The sequence below is a fragment of the Callorhinchus milii genome, unplaced genomic scaffold (genome assembly GCF_018977255.1).
Source record: "Callorhinchus milii isolate IMCB2004 unplaced genomic scaffold, IMCB_Cmil_1.0 Scaffold11, whole genome shotgun sequence".
Classification (NCBI taxonomy): domain Eukaryota; kingdom Metazoa; phylum Chordata; class Chondrichthyes; order Chimaeriformes; family Callorhinchidae; genus Callorhinchus; species Callorhinchus milii.
This window is the reverse complement of record NW_024704752.1, coordinates 15594413-15620479: the sequence shown is the minus strand read 5'-3', so window position 1 is coordinate 15620479 and position 26067 is coordinate 15594413. Positions and strand designations below refer to the sequence as shown.

The following is a 26067-nucleotide window of genomic DNA, read 5'->3' as shown; positions in this document are numbered from 1 at the left end:
CAACAAATCGAACAGCTAAAAGATTTTAACAAGTAGGCAACGTATTTGTGAAACACTCAATTCTCAAAGCAGATATATTGAATATTATACTAAAAATATCATATTGTCGGAACAGAAATATGATAGCAATACAAAGCATTTAGTTCTCTATTTGGATTTGAATCATTAGATGTTATCTTACATGTGGGTTATTCACAGTGCTTGATAAACAGACCACAACTGGGTTGTGTAAAGTACTTTGTGAACAAATTAAGCCACAATACAAGCACACAGAAATCCCCCCACCTAAAATATAAATGAATAATGTTAGTCTGTTCTACTTTCATTCAACTGTTTCAGAAATACAGAAGTAGGTCACTGTACTGAAGCCAATTCAAGACTTGTTTATCATTCAAAGCTGCAGGTGCATCGGCTGATTGAATCAAGAGGCTGGAGGAAGAGAAGACAAGCAAGGAGGCAGCCTCACTTTACACTGAATTATGGTCAGTTGCAGGGACGGGCAATGAGATCAACACATTTCTCTCAATTAAATTATTCTTTTAAAGGGGCAGCTATGGGGGGTGGGTGGCGGGTTGGGGGAGGAAATTAATACGTCTTCCACCCACCTCACAAGAAAAACGTTAGCAGACACTTTTTTCATGACCTTGTCCTTTAATTTCAGAAGAGAATATATGTACACCAGCTGACACACAGGCTACCAGCGAGCTGCTATTATTTGGGACATCTGCCTAGGCACTGATATACTGCTCTCGAAATGAAAACAAAACGTGTAAAGTCAGCAACAGTAAAATTAAAACTGAGATCTATTGGATTTCAAAAAGAAAATAATGATTCAGCAACAGCAGTTCAGAGATCAGTAATAGAAACGAGTGTGAGTTCAATAGTGAGTAATCAACACAAGGGCAGAGGGGACTTGAGACACTGAGCAACCTACTGAAGGGGGAAGGAAAATAAAACATAACTCTGTTTTGCACTGTGTGAAACTGGCATTTGCTTATGTAGTTAGGAGCCTGATCTTGTTCTATCAGAGTACAATAATGTTAGTTTTTCTGTCCAACCGTTTCTATAAATCTGTAGAAATGCAGGTCTTGCACCTTGTAAAGAATGTTTTTCAGTAAGTGAGAGATCTCGCCAGTTTTCCAACGAGCATATTGATTTTGACAGCCATCCTCAGCCAAAAACAACACTTCTGCAGAAGAACTTTACCCAACCTCTAGAGTTACTGAAAAACACTTCAAGGAATGAAGAGATTTATTCAAAATAAATGGAAGAATTTGAGTTTTTTGTGAAGTCTAAATCTCTTTCCCGCAAGACAAAAAATGCTTTACTGTGGTATGGTTGGAATCCAAAATAGCAGACAAATAAAATCTTCCCGTGCGTGTATGACACTTATTTCAACTAACTTACAAATTTGTAAATTAATTTAGTCTTAATTTGGATCAAGATATTTTGGAACAATTAAGCATAATTACGTCTCATCGTTGGCACAAGGAAGGGCAAGTATCTGGAGAGTCACAATGGTGTTAAAAACACAATGCTGAGTTTATTCGGCTGGAAACCTTCCACCAGATAGAAACCTTCCTGGCAGCTTTGTGGAAGAAGCGTGGCAGCCAACTGCGCACAACAGTGTCCCACAAACAGTCCTGGACTGAGTGACCAAATTATTATTATTATTATTTTTGGAAGAAATTTCAAAGAATTGAAGTGTTATAGGTTCAGCTGGGATATGTAGATACTGCCTGGCTAGTAATAGAATGTAACTACTTCATTCATTCACGTATACATTTCTCTGTTAAAAACTTTAGCAAGGCTCAAACTCAATTTATGCATTTTCAGTAGAAAAAAGTGTGGTTCGAATCAGGCAGATAGCAATTCTGAACAGACTGTAGCAGTCAAACTAAGTTGAAGATGTGAGTCTTTGATTACATAAAATACATCTCAAAGCTCCCAAATTTTCACGCACCACAACATCATGTCATCATAAAAATAGACTGGGTGTCCAATACAACTTTGTTATCTTTAAAGAAACCAATTTACAATATTTTATATATATATATATATATATGCAGTACAACCAAAACTGGAGGCAATAATGGGTGGAAATGGAATAATTATAGGTTATTTCTCTCTTTGTTTTCAAAATCAGGACAAGATACATCCCAGGGAAAGAATATTGCTATGCAGTGCTCTGCTTAATGGTTGCTATCCAGATTGTACTCTTCACTCACATGGTTACCGGGCTAAGCAAGTGTTACTTAACCGAATGGTATGTCATCCTCATCACTGCATAGCATCAGGATATTGGGAGATATGTGAAAACATGTCAAAACATTTTATGCAACACATTATAAATGGAAGTTAAATACCTTCAACCTTCATGAGGTAAATGACACACAACAACATTAACGTGACGAACCTGGCAAGAGTCGAACTGAACAGCCACAACAAGATTTTCTTTGGGTAGCTTGTCTTCGAAGTTATTGAAGGCGGTGGATTCCAGTTCAGGAGGGAAGCTGTGTTTCAACCAGTCCATCCAGGAAAGGCCCTGAAGTTTGAGCATCTTCTCCTCGTTGAACATACGCATCTTACTCCGGAATTCTCTCACCTCGGGGTCTGTGAGCGCATCAAACTCATGGAGACCTACAATGCAACAGCACCAAATTATGCATTCTCTCCAATAGGATTTAGAACACATCAATGAATCTTATGCTCAAATATCACTGTTCCAGACAATTTAAGTACTTAATTCATATATACATTCCCTGTTAAAATTCACACCTTTTGAGAGATTAGTAATAATAATTGTTACATTTGAATATGACGCCTTATCACATCAGTGAAACATCTCAAATCACTTCACAGAATATATTGTAAAGTGAATTGACTGTGTATTTTGTGGGCGAAACGCAGCAGCAAATTGCACACAGCAATGACCCACAAACAGTCGTGGATTGAGTGACCACATTTTTTTAAAAAAATAGTAATTTACATAGCAACACAGAAGAAACAATCAACAGTTTGCACCCAAACTGTATCCCGGAATATAATGATCAGGATCACGACCAAAGTATTGTGACCTGTGCACCCCAGCAACATAACTAATTTGTGGATTCCTATTCTTCTAAACAAGATGATATGAACAACGTACATTTAGTATCTTACAGGAGAAATATTCAAATTTGTAATCGAATTTGGATAGAGTTGGATTCCTCTGGTATGGATTACTAGTTAACGTCCCATTGAAACATTCACCATTTCAGTTTCTTGTCTCAGACGCTCATGAACAATAGCCATTTGCCCCAGTGACTGGATGAACGCCCATGCGCAGAAATGAAAATCACAACTTTGCAATGTTTAAATCAACTTGCACAAACTTGCTGCTCAATGTTTGGAAAATGCCACTAATCATATGTGCACGCCCAGAGCTGTCTAGATATTTGGCAAGATTATTGTAACTAGCAGTCGCACATTTGATTCCAGACAGTGATGTTTCTTATCATTTTAGGTATGGTCATTTCCAATTCATAGCCAGTGTAAAGACCAGATCCCAGAATAATCCATTGGATCTCCACCTGTTGTGGAAAGTTCCTCACAAAAACAAAAGATAAAGTAAGAATTTGGCTACTCACGGAATCAGCATATTTTATACTCTAAGGAATGTCTACGCTGACTGCTGCTTCTATTTTTATTTTTATTCATTTTATTTATAGACAGAGATCAAGTGTATAATGCTCTGAAAACAGGTATCTTTCATGATGGATTGAGAATGGGAAATCCTTTTGTAAAAACTCCACTGAACAACCACTTTCTCTCGTGGTCAACACAAGCTGTTTGTTTCAGTCGGTATCATAACAAACATTCCAAAACAAAACAAATACGGATCTCTGACCCAGATCATTTCAATTACATTTTAATCTCAAGGCTAGGAATGCTATTGGCAAACAAGACTCAAAGGCAGGTATACTGCCATCTGAATAGAGTTACCCTACCTTTCCCAATGAGGACCCCAATTTTCGAGTCCAGTAGTCTTTCAGATCTATTGCAGTTCCTGGCTACAAGTTTCAAAACAGGAAGGAAAGGTCTGACATCACAGAGACGGCGAGACTCATCTTCCAGCTCCTCGTGTACTGCTGACTGGTTTACACATTGAAACATGTAGGAATCCTTCTCACCAAGGACAGTGTACAGGGGGTAGGTCTGTGCCTGTCTCCATAGGAGCTGCAATACAACAGAACAGATTACCTGGAAGCTTGCTTTACGAAGTTCTCTTAGCAAAAAGTCTGGTTATTTGGTTAAACAACTCGAGCTGTACGGCAGAACAACTTGTACTTTCATATATGGAAATATTTAAACAGTGGCTGGTGCCACAGCATTGGTAATCCTCCCTTCAGATCATCGGCCACACACACACACACACAGGGCTGATCACTGCTGAAAATACCAAAGCTCTCAGATCATTTTTAAAGAAGATCGCCGTGTATGTGTGTCTGTGTGTGTGTGTGTGTGTGTGTGTAAGTGTGTGTGTGTGTATTACAAAAAGAGTTGCGATTTTTATGGTCAGCGATTTGGTACACTTTGAACATTGGATTAGAGGAGATCCAGCTGAATGAAAATGATAAGCAACAAGTTGTAGGAAAAACTGCTGATGAGGTTTAGTTGAAATGGAGAGCGTCCAATATTTATTTAAATTAAACAAGTGTAATCAAACATGTGCACTGAGTAATGACCGACAAATCCCCAAATAGCCCACGGAGCTGCTGTGGTAATGTTCTAGATACAATTCCCCCTTTCGCAGGAATTTCACATTCTCTGACAAAGCAGATAAAATCATTTGGAAAGGGCTCCGTTTGACAAACTATCCAGTCTTGTAGCTTTGTTGGGCTAATTTAGCAAAGGCAGCAAGTTCAAAGGGAGAACGTTTTTCCTCTTGCACGAATTACAGTGTAAACTCAATTATCCACCATAATGAAGGTCAGTCCCTATGGATCACCGCAATTGGTGAATAATCGAGGTTCTGTCGTTTTCACTTTGTTACACAGGGAAGAGTGCTACAACTTAAGTGTACCAAATAGCTTACATTTTGAGCTCAAAATATCGCAGTTGAAGAAATGAGAGAAACATAATTAGCACTTTGATACAAATAATGTACCTGTCTGAGCTGTGAGACTTAAATGCTAAACTGCATGAAAGACTCCCTTGATGGTTCAGCAACTGTGAGGAGCTGAGCCAAATAGACTGGGAATGTTTAAGGCTCAATCCTCATCTGCATGAATTAGCTGATCTCAGACAGAATGGCAGTAGAGTCACTGCAACTGGCATCAGTGCCAAATTGAGAAAAGGAGAAAATTAGTCAAGGCTCTTGTTTACGATACGTGCGAGAGGGACTGGTGTATAGACCCTAAGCCAAGAAAAGATTGGCAGTTCTGTGATGCTTCTACTGCAGCTGAGTAACTCGCTAATATTGACAACCTAAAAATCACACATGAAGATCACTAAAAAGTGACCAATTTTACCCAAACAAAAAACAGTCTGTTGTACGTCAAATTGAGATATCCAAATTAATGATTCAATCTTAATAATATAAAGGAGTGGAAAAAGAGTACACATTTTAACAGCACAATTGTGGGTTCAATGTTAGAAGATTAAAAACTATGCAAAGTTAATTTTAATCTAAACTACAATCATACTGGACTATCTGTTAACATCATAGAGACTGCACTAGAGTAAAATAAAACAACATTTATAGTTGACATGCACGGGTGGTAAAAGAAATATTCAAACCGTTCCTTCTTCTACTAGAAGCAAAGACTTTAAATAGCAGGACATATAATGACAGCTTCGCGTACCATTTTAATCTGATCGATGGTTGCCTCCCGAGGTACATCTAACTGGATGTAAATCCCTGTGGGCAGTAGGAAGTCTACAGTGATGGAGTTATCTGCTGGGATCTGGGAATCTACTGCCCAGATATCCAAAGGGTCCGTCATAGCAGGAGGCATTGTGCACAGTTATCGTTAGGACAACCACATGGTCCTCTGCAAGAAACAAAAGACAAGACACATGAACAAACATCCTACACAACAGACAGCAGCGAAGACTGATCAGCCATGTGAAATCATCATCAGAATTTCACAGTACAGTGGGATCTCACTCCGTTTGAAACTCTTCTTATAAATAACCACCCCACTCAACATGCCAAAGACCTAGAGTTACACTTTGTGAATCACAGCAATGTTTGTATAATCACAGGACTTCACACTCAGTTTAAAACACACGTCACATTAAGGCAAAATAAGCCTTGGGCATATCTCTGTAGATGGGGGCCAAAACTTTGAAGTGAGAGATGTAATTCTCCCTACAGTTGCGAATCACATGCAATGACATCAAGAGTAAGATTTGAGGTTTGCCGATGGGCTAAATAAATAAAGAATACTGAGAAATAAAAACAGAAAACAGTCATTAGGTTGACATCACTATTATGGGGTTCCTGGAACGTACAAACTTGATACCAAGTCTTAATTTCCCTGTACCGATAGACAAAAACAATAACTTTCAACACAGGAACTTCCTGAATACTCACGATAAGTCCTGAACAGGATCAGCATTACCCAATCACAATATTTCACCACTTTGACATATCCACTCACTGTCTTCAAAACCATTGAGAAGCTAAAATGAGTGTGGAAATTACCAAGCTAAAATAAGCACCACAAACTGTTTAGAGAATCCTGAGGAGCCAAACTGTAAAATGTTGGGCTTGATAGCTGAGCAATTAATTTATCAGTGTGGACCAAACGAGATATGTTGTTTTCCTAAAGTTTTGTAGCAGCAGAGAGGCACTGGGCATGACTTGTTTACCCCCAGCCCTTCAGGGGTATTTGCAAAGTGACCAGACTTGTCCATCTTTAATTGCTCGAAGAGGAAGGTCGAAGAGGAAGGTCTTCGAGCGAGACCTGAAAATGGGGAGGGGGGGTGGGGGGGCAAGGCAAAGTGATTGAGGGAGAGAGTTCCACAGCTTCGGGGAGTAGTGGCTGAAAGCACAGCCGCTGACAGTGGGGCGGAGGGTCCAGGGGACAAGAAGGAGACCGGAGCCAGTTGAGCGGAGGCAGCGGGTAGTGTTGTAGGGAGAGAGCAGGTTGGAGATAAGGGGGCGCCAGGTTGTGATTCATTAGAAGGATGTGCTGACCCAGTTTATGTTACAGGAGGTTTCAGATTACTTGCCTACAGCAAACATTTCAGACTTCCTCTGAAACAACAGGACATGTCATGACCAGGGGAAGAGGGCAGAGGGACAAGAAAGGTGTGCTTATTCTCAAACCCCATCTGATCAGAGTCACTCCTTGCAGTACAAGGTTAGTTGCTGTGGATTCACTGTAAATTCATGAAAATAAAATGCAGTGAAAAGTACAGGTGGAACTCCGAATTAAAATGCTCTCCTTAGACTTTTAAAGTTGTTTAATTGGCACACTTGCATATTCACACCACCTTGACACACACAAATGTGTTGTGCCGATTCATTTAACACATGCTACATGATCAGCAAAGATAATGCGCAGTTGTTGATCTCGCCTTCTCCCCAAACACTGCAGTTTAAAATCAAACTACAGTCTTTTTTTCCACAAGGAACTATACTGGCTGGGCTTGTCAAAGCCTGCACCTGACAGAATTCCTGACTCTAAGGGACCTGGAGTCAAAATGAAAAGCCATCAATAATTCTCCAGACTCCAATCTCCATCTGCATCACATTATTCACTGAAGTTTCTGATTCAGACTTTTGGGACTAAGCCATTTATTTACTGCGGTAAAAATTTCCTGGGGTTTATCGATAGATCTTAAGGTGACTTTTGAAGGCAGGAGGGAAGGGGCACATTGCAGGGATTCTGGGATGGAGTTCCAGAGATCGGGTGCAGAATGGCTGAAAGCTCTCCCACCGGTGGTGGGGCTGATTACTCAGGCACATGAAGCAGGCAAGTGTTTGCTGAGCAAGGAAGCTTTTTCTCAGCTGTGGCAGTTACAGGAGGTTGCAGAGCTAAAGTGGGAGTTTAAGACTGGCATTGACAGGAGCCTACGGTTACGCAATCCTGGTCTGCTCCAACCACCGCATAGGAACAGGAAAAGCGAAGCTTGGTCATGAATATTCAATAGTGTTGAGTGATGGCATCCGACTCATCAAGATGGTTAGTGTCTAATAGCAGCCAACAGGCAAGTTAACCCTCTGCAGTCCTTGGAATTGGAAGACACTCCACAAAGAGGAGTTGAATGCTGCAGAAGACAAATCGCTGTGGGATCGCAGTTACATATTGCCGCAGAAAGAAGAAAAAGAGTCAAATATCTCCAGGAAAACAGGAGAACATTGGCAAGGAAACAACAAAAACAAAGCACATGCTGATTTCTGAATCCCCTTAAGGTGTAGAAAATGGTTGGCAGTGACTGGCTACTCAATACTTACCCAGGGCTCACATTTCACCACTGGAAGCCAAGGCACTAGAAAAGTGAATGATCAAATCAACTTTACAAGCCTTTAAGTTGCAACAGATTTTACTGGCAGTGGCTTTATAAACCAATCGGACCCGTGGCTATTGTATAGTTTTAGCTAGGTTTTATCAAGCTGATCGAGATTCATTCAAAGTCATCATGTTGGGGGAAGTGAAGTGTCCATTTTGAAAAAAAAGTTTGAATGTTCTTATCCATCTCGTTAGTTGATTCATTTACAATTGTATCTCTAAATACAAGAAAGTTTGCTATACTGACTCCTGTTTTAAGATATTCTTCCAAATGTTTTTCACACTATATATGTAAATATGTCCCAAAGTTTATACATATTATGATCATAGTTAAACATCACTTGATCAACAGTTGAGAATGACAACATAGGAAATACTATATTTAGCACATTTCCTCTCAAATAAACCAGATCTTTATTCTGATATGACTTGTGATAGTCGTTCTGCCTCATGAACCCCCTTAAAAGGGGATTTAGAATAAGATGAGAAGTGCTTATTTGAGCGCACAAAAGTGTACCAAAAGACCCACATTTTCTGCCACTCACAAACAAGTCCAAGGCAAAATGTTGTAGGCAAAAGGAAACCTACTACTAATAATAATAATAATAATCCTTGCATTTGATATAGCGCTTTTCACGTCGGGAGGACGTCCCAAAGCGCTTCACAGAACACACTGTAAAGTGAATTAACTGTATATTTGTGGGCTTGGGTAGAGAAAGCAATTAACTTCAGCCTCTGCAAATATCCTTTCGCACTTAATATTTGGTCAATGTTGGTCTGTTACTGAAGACAACTGTTCGAAGCAAACAAATAAAACTATATAGGTATATGGTCCACTCTTCTAAACCCTGGTCATCCTTTGGAACGAATAAAGTGAGATTAATTTAATGTTTTGTACAAGTGTTAACACGTAGATGAATTAGATGGCTGCCTTGACCCCAGCAGGCATGGGAGATGTCCAGACAGGAACTAAATTTGCTGATCGTCTATATTTAGCAAAAATTCCAAAAATGCCTTGGTAAATAACACTCATTAAGGAAGTCTACAGACAGCATCCTATAGGTGAATGAACAGTTACTATTGTAACCAATTGGATTACACTCATCAAAATGACACTTCAGAGTCAGACTAAGGTTACTGGGAGAGAAAATAATACTCACTGGTCATAGTCACAGGACAGTTGTGAGTCTTACTCACAGAGCAAACTGTGTCAGGGTGCAAGAGTGTGGTTAAGTGACTAATCGTCCTCTCTTTGCTACTGTACAGTCTCTGAAAGACAGCCAATGGATCCATCCGGTCATTCAACATTAACATGACAGGAATTTCAACCAGTTTCCAAAAACAGATGGGCTACTATTTCAGAGTGATAGAGTCAGAGGTGTTTGTGTAAGATCTTAGATCTCTCCATTCAAGAACACTGCCACATCCTAAACAAGACAAAAAAAACTCTCACATGACCAACTATCCATTCATTAGATAAGAATGCTTTTCACTGTAAAGCAAGCAACTGTAGTTTCAGATTGCAGCGTTCAGTTTCAGTGTTTAAACACTTTGGAGTCCTGTAGCTCAGTGGTGAGAGCACTCGCTTTGCAAGTGAGAGACCTGAGTTCAAATCCAGGCAGGTCAGGGCGAAACCTTGGGCAAGTTTCCTTCCTCCACATGCCTAATAATAATCCCTCCAAAACCAAAAACAATAATAAATTGGTCCTTTTCAATTTACGACTGTTTGTGGGACATTGCTGTGCGCAATTGGCTGTCGCGTTCGCCCACAAATATACAGTCAATTCACTTTACAGTGTGTTCTGTGAAGCGCTTCGGGACTTCCTCCCGACGTGAAAAGCGCTCTATCAAATGCAAGGATTATTATTATTATTATAGTAAACCTTGTTTTTTTTAAATTAAATACAGCCAATTTAAGTAAAGTCAAAGACAAATGTACTTGCTGTTTTCTGTATTTCCTATTGCAGACTGCTGGTGACTCATATCCACAAAAAACAATGTTTAAAACAGCTGCTCAACTCCAACTTTCAGCTGGACAAGCAGCGAAATGCCAAATACAGCAATGATCACAAACTTCCTGTTATTTTTGAAGCAGCCTTTTGCTCAATATTTAATCCCTCGCTTCTATATTTTTGGAACAGGGAGTGTTCGAAACATGAAGTGGTACTTTATGTGCATCTGAAAGTGACAGCTTTGATCAATGATCCGAATCACATTATTTATCTATCAGAAAAATGCACGAAATCAACAAAATGTGCATTAAAAGCCCCTGTATACACCAAAATTGATCATTTAAATGGATTAAGCCAGTGTTCTGGCATGCTCGCGAAATACAAGCACAAACTATGTGGTAACATAATTCCAGGGACCAAATTTCTTTCAATTGCTGGCCTATTTTTTTTAAAAAAAGCAAAATTTGGTGTGTCCAATTACTTTTTTCCCCTCCGAACTTTCTCCCTACTGACATTTGCCTCTCTGCTCCAGATCTGGCATCTCTTAATAATAATAATATTATTATAACTTTCTCCCGACAGACATTTGCCTCTCTGCTCCAGATCTGGCATCTCTTTTCCCAAGAGTGTGGTTCCATGGGTGCTGATTGCTCTCCCTGAACCCTTCCAAGTAGCCAGCATTCACTTGCGAGTCCTGGCAGTGAGTCGGCCACACGATTGCAGTGGACGTGACAGCAAAGCGCGAGCTCTCATGCCCGATCGCTACATATGCACATAACCAGTAGTGGCGCTGCAGAGGGACAATAAGCAAGATTCCTGGCTGGTTTTCCCCACCCCAACCCTTTGAAGGACAGAGACAATTTTCTCTCCCCACACAGCGCTTGGCTGACACGAGCAAAATGAGCGTGGATTAGCGAACTCCTGATCTGCAAGCTAGAGATCTATCCACTGGGATCGTGGCAGCCCCACATACTGCCATTTTAAGTATGGTATTTAGATGCCATTCTTCCCACTTTTACACATGTACGTATGCATTCATGTACGTCAAATGAAGGCAGGATAGGATTTGGCTATAGACCTCTCCTATTGTCAAAGATAAGTCATACAAAAAGATTAGTCATTTGGACAAAGTATTAGAAAGATTTTGTTGTCATCGATATCCTAAACCAACCTCAGAACAGGAGAGAGAAACTGGAAGAAAAGCAGCTTAAATGTACAAGATCATCCGTACACACCATAAACAACAACAACAACTTGCATTTATACTGCGTCACTCATGCAGGCTAGCATCGCAGAGCGCTTATACGATAAGGAACCTAGTAAAATATAGTTTACTTATCTTGAAAAACCTTCATGTTACATTAGTAATAAAACATGCAAGTGTAGGACTTTGACGCAAAAGAGATTAAATGCTGGGCAGTGCCCCTCATTGCGTGGAGACCATAGAATTTCAAGTAATAGGATATTATGCAGAACGAGGTAAACTCTTTCCCTTTGCCATTATTTCTTGCTTCCCACTGAACATGCCATTCTCTTCCTCACAGTAAAGAAAACAAAGAGGAAACATAAATGCTTCTCAGCTTTCAGGTATTAAATTTAGACACAGAGAAAACCACTTGAATATAGACACATTGTAGAACGGCCCACTTCTGCCTAATAAAACACCTGGACCCCAGTAAAACAATAAGAACAAGTTGCAGAGATGAATGAATGCTGCAATCTGGTGTAAGTAAGGAAATGGATACCGAGAGACTAAATAAAGATACCTTTCTCTAGGGTGGGATGGGAAGACAAAGAATGGGGTGGGAGGAATTCAGAAAGTTGAGTTGCTCATGAAAGTATCCAACTCCTGTAAAGACAATGAGATAACTTGGGGGGAGGTGGATGAGGAAACATTACAGATAAGAGTTTTAAAAGAACAAACCACTGATTTCATATTCACTCAATGTTACAGTGAAAAAGAACCGGTTACACCAACAACACCTAAAAACCGACAATTAATCAAAGCTGGTTATGTGCCATACATTTTCAATGGAAGTTATTCATGCCACAATTAGATTGATTCCTGATGACCTGAAGTAAATTTTGGTTCAGTAACCCTTCGTCCCTCAGTTTGCTTGGTTCATTGCGGGCCCGCACGATGCTTCAAAACTTCCTCCAAACACAGAGGTGCACTGCGCACAAGTCTCCACAACCAAGTAAAATGTGGAAACAAGCACTGAAACATATTTTGATACAAATTCTGGGTTTCCTTTAGGAGATAGAGAAACGAACAAATATTCAAGTAAATCAATTCACAATGCAGCATATGCAAAGGGCACAGAAAGTATAGAGGAAGGGTGGTTGAGCTTTCCAACTCTACCACTACTAACCTTTCGAACTCCTTCCCTCAACCCTCCAACTGGCCCCTTCTCTATATGTCGAGGCCCGCCTTAAAACCCAAATCTTCAACTATGCCAATAGTCACTTCCTTCCCCCTCTCCCCTTCCCCTGCTTGTTATCCTCCCTGTCATTGTAAAGCAATGAGCGTTATTCTACTTGATATGCTATATTAATGCAAATTGTTTTTGATGGCATTCACATCATGGCCTGCTTGTTGGACTTTGCAACTCAGTCACTCACACACAGCACTAACAACACCTTAATCACTGTGAAGCACTTTATATAGCACCTCAGCATTTCAAAGAAAAGTTCTCCTACTTCACACATTGGGAGCAGATCAACAAGAAATAGAGCCCGATAAAACATAAATAAAGTCAGACGAGCTTTAGAGTTCAACCCAGCAGGTTCCAAGGAGTGGCTGATACATATGGCATAGAAACGGGAGGGGAAGTTTTGATGAATGAGTAGTTCAGGAGGCAATGGCTAATAGCGGCATTGAATTGGAACACACATAACCCTGCCAAATTATAGTGGAGAAACAGAGTTTGGTTCTTGACCAATTTGGGGATTTTAAAAAAAATTATTTGGGGTTTCAAACATTGATGGCTGCTGACAGTACAAAGATCTCAAGCAGATCGATGGATTAACACAAGTGAAACCCAGAACTCTTTCAGTAATTCTGACATTTCAACTCTGCATTAAAAATTCAACTGTTCCCAACCAGATTGGAACCTTCAAGTCGGTTCAACCAAGGTGCCATCATCATCATCTTCATCAGTTACTATCATTCAAACTACTTGTTTTCAAAAGGGAGGCACGTGGTGCCCAGAGTGTGAAGTCTGCTGCCTACAAAAGTCAACGTAAAATAAAGTAATGGTTAACCCTATCGTTCCTCCTCCAAAGTGAGGAGGTGAACGATAAGTTAACGTCCATTAAACCCCAGGGTTAAAAAAAGAAGTCTGGGCCATCTTCACGTCAGAAATAATGAATGAGGCTGCTTACAAAGATTCAGGAAAAGATAAATACACTTGACCTTTAGCGCAGACAAGTAATAATGGATGCACTGCAGATAAAAACACATGCACGTGGTATAAAAGAAATGACAAGACGAAACAAAACAAATGATGTATTGTAAGTCGTAGACACGTCAGAAACCTAAACTACAGTGGTCTTCTGTTCAGCCGTAAACTAAAACATGTCCTTTTAGCGCAAAGGAAAATCTCATGCCAGAAAGCACAATAATACCCTTGTGTGCACATTCCCGGCAGGGTAAACATACAGCAGAGGGAAAGAAAAAATACACACACAGATCGTGGTGATGAGTCAGATGTGATATTTTTATATTTACAAAGCAATCACGTGCTGTACTGTATAGGCTGCTTCATGCTGTACTACAGAATCTCAATGTCACGGTTCTTTATAAAGCCATCTTGAAATTAACCATACAAGTCTCCATGGTTTATAGTTTTCTTTTTAAGAGAGTTTTTTCCAAAAAANTTTCCTATAGTCAAGCTAGATTTTTTTTAACATAGAGGAGCACTCCAAAGAACAGAAACCCACAAAGTATTCTGCAAATCATTATATCAGCAAATTATGTTATTGCAATTGGAAGAGCTCCATCTTTCTAAAGCGTAATGCAGTGGGGATTATGCAGTTTCCATACATCCTCGAATGAAACCACACACAACATATTTGAGCTGGGATATTTCTAACATTTACTGTTCATTCCAAAATACTGTTGCATACAATTTGATGTATGCTGCCAGAATTGCTGCACCTGGCAATTCAGCTCATGTTTGCTCTTTATTTCAAGGCTTTTTGAATAAAACGTGATAAGGTGCTATACCATAAGCAAGGCTTATTATTATTATAATAATAAATATAGTTTAAATGCTTCGACATCCACTAGTATGGAGTCCTGTAGCTCAGTGGTTAGAGCACTCACCTCACAAGCGAAAGACCTGGGTTTGATTCCCGGCAGGGCGAAACCTTGGACAAGTTTCCTTACTCCACACGCCTATAATAAATCCCTCAAGAAAAAAGCAATAATAATTTGGTCACTTCAATCCACGACTGTTTGTGGGACACTGCTGTGCGCAATTAGCTGCCGCGTTTCGCCCACAAAAATGCAGTCAGTTCACTTAACAGTATATTCTGTGAAGTGCTTTGAGACGTCTAGAAGACGTGAAAAGTGCTATATCAAATTCAAGGATTATTGTTATTAGTAACTTATGGTTAGTTTGTAGTAACAAATACATAGAGTCAGAGTTCTGTGTATTCACTATTCAGCAACTCTTGCTGGAACCAGGAAGTTTACATGTTTTGATCTCAGGCAAGAAGAAAGTTGGACAGACCTATGACGACTGCTTTCCCCCACCCTTCCCCCACCTTCTAGTCAAACAGGCCAGTGATACTCATTATCTAAGGCTGCACACACACACACTCGTCATTAGGGTGAGGCATGAATGACCAAAGGGACACTATACTCATTGAAACATGAAATGAAATGAACGTCTTCAAGAGAGAAAAAAGCGAGAGGAAATTTAAATTACATACTTAAGTACATATGTGACAAACCCAGATTAGGGAGTCAACTGCAATATCCTTTTTAAAGACATTGGCTTCAGTGCCACAGCAGGCAATGCAAAATAAAACCCCGTTATTGCCACAAACTAGTGACTCTTCTTAAAACCCATCTGTTTGGTGTCTACACCTACATGTAAATTAACATGGAACTGACGGTGAATTCAATTTGGAATTTGGTAGAGAAGGCAAGCAGGCGCATAAAACAACCCCCCCCCCTCCCACAGATTGTGCAAATGTGTCCTTAAAATTAAGGGGCAAGTTCATGCTACTGCTAAACAGATGAGTAGACAAATCATAAATAAGATTAGGCGTCCTTGCTTTGGCCCCAAGCTTTGCATGGTCTTAACTGTAAAATGTAATGGGAGAAACTTAGCCACGAACATTTTGTAACCACTGGATAATACCAGATAACACTTTAGATTAAACATATTTCTTTACAATTGATCCATTGAGCTCAGATTCTCGTGGATAAATTTGCCAAGTCATCAAGGACTTACTGCTCAGTAAATTATAAAGACAAATTCTTTAGTTCCCCTGTCTACAGTCTGAATTAAACACAGACTAACTGACACCAACAGACTGATAAATATTAAATAAAATACCAACTATTTCCTGAGGTTTAGTCTGAGGAGATTGCTCTAACAGAGCTAAGTTGCAGGCTTCTCTGGTTAGTTTGGATAATAAAGAGCCCATACTTGCCTTTGTTCGTCTCCAGACACAGGCCCTATTATAAAGGGCTAAAACAGTTTTGGGTTAAATATATTTTGTTTATGAAATCTGCTGGGACCATTTTTCTCTCTCTCCACTAATGTATTGTTCTATCATTTCTATGGGAGTATAAACAGCTATACACAGTTGCAAAAAATAATAACCCTTGAATTTGATATAACACCTTATCACATCTTCTAGATGTCTCAAAGCGCTTCACAGAATATACTGTAAAGTGAATTGATTGTATATTTTGTGGGTGAAACGTGGGAGCCAATTGCACACAGCAAAGTTCCACAGACAGTCGCGGATTGAGTAATCATTTTTTTNAAAATGGGATTATTATTCCCAGAAAAGCGATCTGCTAATCAATTAACAACCAGGTTTCTACTTACTTACTTAAACAGAGGCGTGTGAAGAAAACTTACCCAACGCTTGCCCTGCCCAGGAATCGAACTTGCTTGCAAGGCGAGTACTCTAACCACTAAACTGCAGGACTAATAGCTCAGACAGTAACTCTGAACGACCTCCTGTGACAGCAGCTTGATGCCAAAGAAAAATTTCTGTATAGCAGAGTCGAGCTGAAACAAAAGAAACTATGCTTAAAAGTTGTCATTTAACGGTTAATTTATTTTCGAATTTAGACCTACCTACTTGAATGCAATCTCCAGATAAAACTTGTTTTCAATCTAAACAATTCTTGTGGAGGCTAATATTAAGCTTGAATACATGGTGTTGTACTTGCATACTGAATAGCTGGTTTAATAAGATCTCTTTCATGCTAGTCCAGTTAAATCACAATCCTCCTCCGTGCCTCCATTCCCATGACATCCTTGTAATCGAACGATTGAAGGGATATTTAGAGTTAACAGTGCCAGACATTCTGGCAGCTTCCTAGAAATCTAAAATACTTTGACGCTCTTTCTTATCTTTTTCAGCTTCCTAGTCTTATCAGAAGTATTTCAAAGTTGAAACTTTACTAATGCTGTCAAATATATTTCTGTCACCCTCTAAATAGATTTTTGACAAAATACACAGTAACTCAACTTTAGAGCAAATCCTGCGAAGTGCTTTGAGACGTCGTCTCTACGTGAAAGGCGTTGTATCAAATACGAAAGTCTATCTAAAACCTTCAGCTTGGTGATATGTGCAAGAAAGGTTCTTTTTAAAATCCTCTGCTGTTGTATTCAAGTGAAGATGAATTGTCAGACTTAAAATCGCTATTCTCAAAAAGCACAAGTATCTATCCATTCAACTCAACCCATAACTGAATACTGTTTATTCACATTACAAGTTGTTATTGTTTAATTAAAAGGACAAGTTACTTGCCAAATATTAAAGATCAAGTGTAAATGGGGGGATGGAAGGGGGAGAATGGCAAAATGCCATTCCCCACAGGGAAAAAAATACTTATTAAAACAAATGATCCATTTAATATCCAGTGGACGATCCCCTTTTACACTCATTGTGCTTTAGATGCGCAAGGAAAACACAAGACACAATTTCAGGATGGAAAATGATAGTTTCAAACAGTACTTCCATAGTAAACTTGTCTGAACACAGTGGTTCTAAATCTTACATAGTTTGCCCTCGTTTGATACATAGCTGAGACTTTTTTAACCGCAAGTTTTGACTTGCCTTTTACAAGCCGTAACAAACAAGGGTTTGTTACGGCTCCCTTGCCTCTTTCAAGACCCATCTCAAGACCCTCCGCTTCCACCATGCTTTCGATCACCTTGCTTCCCCCCTCCGCCCTCTACCCTCCCCAGTCCCGACCCCCAGCTCGGGTCCGAAACTCTTGTCCGTCCAGCGCCTTGGGATGTCCTCCCAACGTGAAAGGCGCTATACAAATGTAATTTTGTTGCTGTTGTTGTTTTAAAAGCAAATATTGATTTTAAACAACGATGACATTTAGTGCTGCATCTACAATGTATCGGGAAAGCAAACCAAAAAAAGATAACTGTGCAGTTTACCAGCACAAAGGGCTTTTACGCATAAGCTTCAGAACCCCATTACACCTCACCATTGATGAGCCAGACAATGCCAGTCAGATTGCACCCATCTCTTTCTCACCCTTCTCACTCTAGGAAAACCTAAGATATGGTATTTGAATCAAATTCAAAAGTTGAAGGCTTGAAGTAGCCCAACAGGATTCAAATCCAGAACCTTCTGGTCTCAACTCCAGTGTTTACCTGACTTGAGTTACACCGGATGGTGATTGGGAAATCAACAGTAAACAGAACTAGTTTCAAAAAGGGCTACTGCTTGACTTGGCATTTCTTTGGAGACCAGACTTTTTTTAAAAATCAATTAACTATGAAATGTTATGGCCAGAATACTGATTTATTAAAGGTCTAATGTCCTGTAATAATAGTGAGAGATAATAATAGTCAAGGCCAAGCCAACCTGAAGTTAGGGCACCCATGCAGCAATAAAGGTGTGACTGAGGGAAGCAGAGCTGAACAGCAGGAGCTCCGGGGATTCACAAACCTAAGGGAAAAGGCATGTAGCAGCGAGAAGGCAGATATGTTTTAAAAAGCTGAAGCAGGAAATTTAACACAGGACCAAACGCCACTATAACAGATTCAGGCATGTACTGTATCAGACCGGCATTGAAAGTACTACTCAGTGACTGATAAATCTGGATCACCAACACAACTACAAATAGATCATTCAAAGACCCAACCACGGATGGCTGGGAGGTCAGAATGTACAAGTTCTATCCTAGGGTGTGGTATAAAAACATATAGCGCATTACTTTGTGCGCAATATATTGGTAGAAAACGTGGTCACACTGACCTCTGCTGCAATTATCAACCTACTTGAAAGGTGAAAACATAAATGAGAGGTTTCAATAGCCTCTCATTCTGGGTAGCTTAGCTTCACGATGAGTCACTTTAACATTCACACAGGTGAAGTGCCAAGTTTCTCTTCATCAGGAGTTGGTATAAACTGATATCAGTGTGGTTGATGGAGGGGGAAAACACACACACGCGCACATTCTTAAGACGTTCATAGAGATAGAATAGAACTTTCAGCACCGAAGGCCATCAGATTAATCATGCCTGTGCTAGCTCTCTGCAAGAGCCTTTTGTTCAGTACCACTAGAACTTATTTTAAAAAAAATAAAAAACATACATTTCTAGGGAGATGTTAAAGTGTTGACATTAACCATTTCTTTTTGGACCTTCATATTACACCCTGTTTATTGACTGCTGCCAAGTTCAGAGTCACATAAATTACAGTGCATGCTCACAGTTGTTCATACACACAATTGTTCATACCTTCAGGTACTCTGTAGATCATTGCCTAAAGTTTTGGGTGTGGGAGGTAGTATGATCCCTAGCGTATAAGTTAATGATTAAGCCTTCAATGACAAAAAGATAGATTAAAGGCCAAGTGAAGACTCTCAACAACCAAATTCTGCTTTTGTATCAACAATTAATACTGATAAACAAAATGTTTAGCTGTAGACCAAACTGCTCAGAACCATAAAAGGCAAGCCTACATTTCTATAATACCATATAACAATATTTACAACAGATCTGCAGGAAGGTGTGGAACAAACTTGTATTTTTTTTAAATTATCACCTTATTACTACAGTAATAAGGCTTCAGGAACAACCAGGGAAACATTAGCAATATTACCCGGAAACAATAATTGGCATCCACCAAGTCCACTGCCCTGCACATGGGGAGATTCCATCCAACTGAAGATTGATTCCTTTTTCTTAGCACCTCAGAGCATCCAAAATTTAGTAAATTCTTAAGTAATGTTAATTTTGGGGCCGGTTTCACGTAGTTCTTTTTAGAACCATGGAAAATCAGGTCTAAGTTGGACTTAATTCAACAATTTGCCAAATCCTGCAAAAACTGTGATTTTTGCAGAGGAAATTATTCGCTCAGAACTAATTTTAATGTATCCGAGGAGCACATATCAAAGGAATTAGCTGCAGTATCTAGAAATCTCTGCTGGAAATTACTCACGTGTGGGTGCTGGATGAAGAATGGGTTTGGGTATGATGGCCTCCACAGTCAGAAAACAAGGCAAAGCTTATACATGAAAGATGGACATGTGACGGAGCTCCAGAGAGTGGCCAAAGTCCATGATACTAAACACCACTTCAAGGAAAAAGGAGGGCTTTGTGATGGTGTGCATATTTCCATCGACATCCTCCCATACCTCACCCAAAGAGCTAAATACAGTCGTCACCTTTGTCGCAGGGAACTGGGGCCCTGACTACATTTTGCCTCTCCATAGCCTGAGGCACGGGACCAAGTACACATGTGTACTTTCAAAGCAAGGGTCAAAGTCTGACGTTAGAGCCCCAACTCACCACTATACAAATGTAATTTTATTGTTGTAGTTGTTGTCTCCCTCTCTCTAGCCTGGGGAACTGAGCTCGATTGTAGCACCTTCCTGCTGCTGTTGGCCTGGCTGAGATAACTCGGCAGACCAGGACTCAAATCCGGGATTATGATCTCTATGGCTCGGAATTGTTACACTGAAATTGGACGATTTAAACCCTTGCCCTTGAGAGGGCAGTAGAACGTGACCCCTCACTACTATGGCAATGCCACATCCAGTATACAAAAATAAATTCATGCTAAAAGAATGCGTAACCTTCATTTAGCCCTCACTGTGCCACACCTTGCTTTCTTGTCCATTTTAATTTTATGGGCCATATTTGCTACATTTATAATCCTCTTAACCTACACATTGCGGTTCAATTAGGTTTCAAAACAGAATCCCAAATCAAATGAAATTATATTTTCTCCTCGCATAGGAGTGAGTATGTTGGAAAGAATTATTTTTATTGTGCTGCAATCCTACCCCAAATGTTACATTAGCAGCTGATGGTCTAACTGATGGTGATCATTGCTGAAGAAGCATGAAAGAGGACATATGTTCACCCTCCTTTGCACCACTTATCTCTCCAGCAGCACACTTTCTACCCCGGATGTGCAATATCATCCTCTATGCTACAAATAGTGTCATTTAAGGCAAACCAGCTCAGCGCACAAACTTCAAAACTGGTTTCCAAATCTTCCATCTGTTGAGAACTGTTTCTCTATGAAATATTGTACACACAATCCCAACCCACATCACATTTTAATTATAGCAAAAATATGTCAGTTACTCTGCCCCACCCTCTAGAACTCCATCCCGCAGTCCCTCCGCCTCTCCCCCTCCTTGCCACCCACAAGACTCATCTCAAGACCCTCCTCTTTGACCGCGCTTTCGATCTCCTTGCTCCCCCACTGCCCTCAATCCTCCCCGAGCACCAGCTTGGGTCCGTAACTCTGCCTGTCCAGCGCCTTGGGACATCCTCCTGATATGAAAGGCAGTATACAAATGTAATTTTGTTGTTGTTATACTTAAATTTCAGAAACTGGTTCAGAGATGTAGTTCAAGACCATCTAAAGGGAAAGTAGTTTCACTTTGCATACTGCATAATCCCAGACTGACTGCTAGGTGTGCAAAGCTAACTTTTAAAAACAAAAAATGTGTTTACTTTTTTTTAAAACTTCCTAGACAACGCTTACAGTTCTTCGTATTCTTAAGATTGTCAGCAGCACATCTGACTCTTTGAGTGTTATAATTAGATGTTCCTGGGCTTTAAATCCCTCTACTAAAAAAAAACTTCATAAAATTGGAACGGAGAATAAGATGCCAAGCTGGTATTCAAAACAGCACCTCTCTGTGTCTCACAATTACAATCATATCCGACATCCATGTATATTGGATTACTGGACTAGTCTAATGCTAGCATTTAGCACTTTAGCTGACAATATGCAAGCAGTGCAGTGTACAAAGTCAATAATATCTCATTACGGGTCAAAAAATAACAAGATTTGAAGTCCTGGTCAAATGTTCCTTTTTTTAAAAAAAATCTAAATTACGACCAAAGGAAAGTGCAGTTCACCATAATAAAAGCACACAACCGTCAATAAAGATCGCACAATACAAATTTCAGGTTTTTAAAGACACACCATCTCCAGATGTCTAGACATCAATTATCATTTCCTTCCCCAAAACAGTCAAGGAGAAAGATTCTCAAGACATGATTCGCCAACTTAAAAAGACAAACAGAACCTACCAGCATCCTGTGCCCAACTTGTTTCTGCCCTTCTTGAGAAAAAAGCTAATCTAAGACTAAGCCTTGTGGGCAATGAATAGTCTGGCTGTTGTGGAAACTCCCAACAAGAAAACATATAAGGAAATGGAAAATTTCCTAGGAACTGATGTCATACTTTCTCTCTTATATAAAAAAACAAAGCTCCAGACAGACATTCAAGACAAAAACAGGTCATAGGAAATGTTCCTTACAAATTCATAATGTATAAAGAAGACCAAAGTTAGACAGAAGGTCTTGATAACATCACAAATTACTATCAAATACAAAGATAATTATTACAGTCTCTCCCATCCCATTCAATGCTTTCCACCAAGGATTACTTGTTACAACACATCCTCTTCCATCTGAACATGCAGAAAGGACAGTGTGGGTCTAAAGAGGTGCATGTCAAGCAGAGAACTCCTGATAACACCAGTTTTTCTTTCCCACCAAGATGAACGGATGTCTCCTCTATGGATTTCTGACTAATTGACTGGCTGATCTGGTAGAAGTGGTCCTGTGAGAGCAATGGGGGTATTGAGCAATACTCTGTCCTTGATTTTGAACTCACAAATTGTTGGTTTAAAGTCAAAACAGCTCAATTACTTAATATACAACTGTGCTCATTTCGGAACGTTTCACACACCAATCAATGCCCATTGCAATTAAGGTAATATGACTCTGCTTGAAGATTCTTTTGCAAGTTGGACAATAAAAATACTTCAAGCTGACTGCATTATAGATCTGTCACACAAAAAGACGTGATAAGGCACGATATCAAATGCAAAGATTATTATTAATAATCTTTTACTGCAATTGTACCAGATACAATTAGGGCTTCCAGCCCAACAGAAAACTCATAAAGAACATCCTCTCCACAGAAAGAAAACAGTGAATTACGATAGGAAGGCCAGCAAGATACATAACATCAATTCTGTGGTTAAATGAAAAGACAATAAGTCGAACTTAAAGTCTACCAACTGAGAGAGACACCAGTTGTCATTCCCCACCAAGATGATCATATGGATTATGCAAAGCTTTCTTAACAATCGACTGACCGATCTGGTAGATGACCTGGGAGAGCCTAGGATTTAGAATTTAAGTACATTTGTGCAACTCAGAGATGCACTTAAAAATTACAAAACAGAACTGTATAAAAAACTCAAACTAAAGTGCTCATTAACGGTCCATTAATAAATAATGACTAGCAAGCATATAGCGAGCCCTCATTACAGCTCCACAGGTCACTGTTCAGTTTGCTTGAAATAAAATCAAGCTGTTCAAGTACATGGAAGGAAAACTGGGGAGAGGAAAGACAAACAAAAGCATGGTCAAAGAGGCAAGTCTGCAGATCGACCTTGAACTGGATGAGAGAGGAATAGGTACATATGGTATATGTGTATATACATTATACATATATTATGATAGATTTCATAACATCTAAATATTCAAGCAATATCACAGACTTCTTAATATTTATTCTTCTGATTAATTACTGGTTTCAGTTTTAAACTCCAAAACCATCTCAGATTGCAATGTTCTCCTCTCCCTGAAAAAAGCAGTCTCAGACTAGACTGTGATTTGCTGTGCATATTATTCCACTTGGATTAGGCAGCTGGTTCAAGTTTATTGGACATGAGCCTGTAGCTCTTTACAACTGTTTCTGCCAAGGCTTCAATGAAGTCAAGGTTGAGAAGTAAACCCTGCACTAATACCCCCTTCCCAAAATAGAATGTTTTACTTAATGCATTGTGGCTCTCTGGTTATTTCCAAATGAGGAAAGTTTGTTTGTGGAGATTCTATCCAAATCCCAGTAGACCTCATGATGAGTGACTGGGAATCAAGTAATAAAAATGACTGAATGAGAATAGCCAACAAGACTATTGTAAATAAATCTTATTGTAGAAACTGTGAGCAAATACCAATGGATTTTCCCGAACAAGCAGGATTCAGCTAAAACAAAGTCCTAACATGTGGCTTTTAAGTTATTTTATGAAAAGCAGTGTCCCTATTTTAGAAGATAAGTGTGATAAAGCAGCAGGACCCATTATAATATAATCCTTGCATTTGATATCGCACCTTATCACTTTTTCGAGACATCTCAAAGTGCTTCACAGAATGTACTTTAAAATGAGTTGACTGTATATTTTATGGGCATATATTATGTTTACTGTTGGGTTTCCAAAATATATCTGCCTCTGGTAGAACACTTGAATGGCTGGATTCAATTCAAATTAACAGTACAGATTTGGAGAAAGAGAATGATAATGCAAAATTTAGAATCAGACATATGACATACAGAAACTGAGAGTAGAGAAGACAAGCATTACATGCACAAGTTAGCAACAAACCCTAGAGGCTTCATGCTGGAAGCAGATACCACATTCATCCTGGAATCTATGGTATGCACGGCTACCAGATCCAATGTACTTCAAAGTCAAGGGATTCATAACCAAAGAATGCACCTCTTTCTTTGATGTCCTTATATTTAATCTGTTCACATGGATTTCTGGTCTCCATGGATGTCAGTAGCTTTTAACTGGTGTATATTCTATTGTGTAACAGCAAAATGCTGCTCACAAAGGCAAAATATTCAACAGTACAACAATGACCCACAAGACTGTACTTCTTCCAGAAGAGTCCCAAAATAAAATATAAAAAAATTAAAGCAATTAAATATTTCCATTACCACAATTTGAGAAAGAAAACATGCACTTGTTTAATTAGGAGAGGCCAATTTCTTCACATACAGTAAGTTTTACAATCAAGCACCTCTCACACACACACACACAAAAAGGTTTTAGGACCCACCTGTATGGCATTAATTCAAATATAAAATCGAGCCTGGTCAAAGTAACAGTCTTCAGTCTCAAACTACAATCAAGTAAGTGGCTTGAAAGTAAATGTGGTTGCAATGCCATGGCCCGGAACTGCACTGCGTAGACAAACCATAACCATGTTGGTTAATGTACTGTGTGTCAAACCAATGTTTGGAGCACAGTAAGATGGGTTCTTATAAAGTTGTACTGTATTTGACACACACTGGAACAAAGGGGAGCAGCATTGCACAAGGGAGGATCTCTGCTGTTACTGGAGCTGTAAAGCTTGCTTGGTTGCATCACTAGTGTCATTGGGAGGGTTGATTGAGGCCCATTATGCACCTTTAACATTGATATAAAATACAATGCAGACCATTGCGTAGCTAGTATTATTGGTAGACAGGCTTGGATGTACTGAACTATGCAGCAAAACTTGAAAGGCATAGATACAGGAGTCAAACAGTCATCTTTCTGTCAGTAGTCATTTTGTTTTAAAGTAAGCATTATAGAGGCTGTGCCATGATATTCAGCAGCTTCAGGACAGTTTGTCAGCTTGACTGGTGCACTTGCCCACACTGCCCTTCACAGCAATCTGCACTGTACTGGAAGGTAGATCAGCCCAGCCCAGCAAACGTTCAAAAAGGACTTTTTATTGTGACGCAGTAAACTTCAGCACAGTACAATCAGCAAAGCAGTCACCTTGTGTACGTTAAAGAAGGAAAGCACAATATTTATTCCTCCAAGAGATCATGTCAGCCGAAGGTGGACTGCTAAAGCAAAAATTCACAATATTCAGAGTTCCTTAGATTTAGTGATAAAACAGGAATTCTCAATCTATCCACATATGGATGGGCACATAGAATTCCCATAAAATTATAATTAAACCTATAAAATCTGGCGACACTTAATGAATATCTCATTTCCTTTCAGTTATAAGGAAAAATTCTCTCAAAACACTTCCATTTTGTTGCAGCTTCCACATAATGCAGATGCCAAT

The 26067-nt window shown here is 39.5% G+C and overlaps 1 protein-coding gene across 1 annotated transcript in view; it reads right to left on the bottom strand.

Annotated features, from left to right (window-relative positions):
• pik3cb (phosphatidylinositol-4,5-bisphosphate 3-kinase, catalytic subunit beta) overlaps positions 1-26067 on the bottom strand; it is a 67674-nt gene that overhangs the window by 28798 nt on the left and 12809 nt on the right. The window contains exons 2-4 of the mRNA XM_007888151.2: positions 5847-6035; positions 3990-4218; positions 2417-2640 (exon numbers count right to left, since the gene is read on the bottom strand). Coding sequence (XP_007886342.1) covers positions 2417-2640; positions 3990-4218; positions 5847-5999 — 606 coding nt within the window. The 5' untranslated portion in view covers positions 6000-6035. The remainder of the gene's footprint in view (positions 1-2416; positions 2641-3989; positions 4219-5846; positions 6036-26067) is intronic.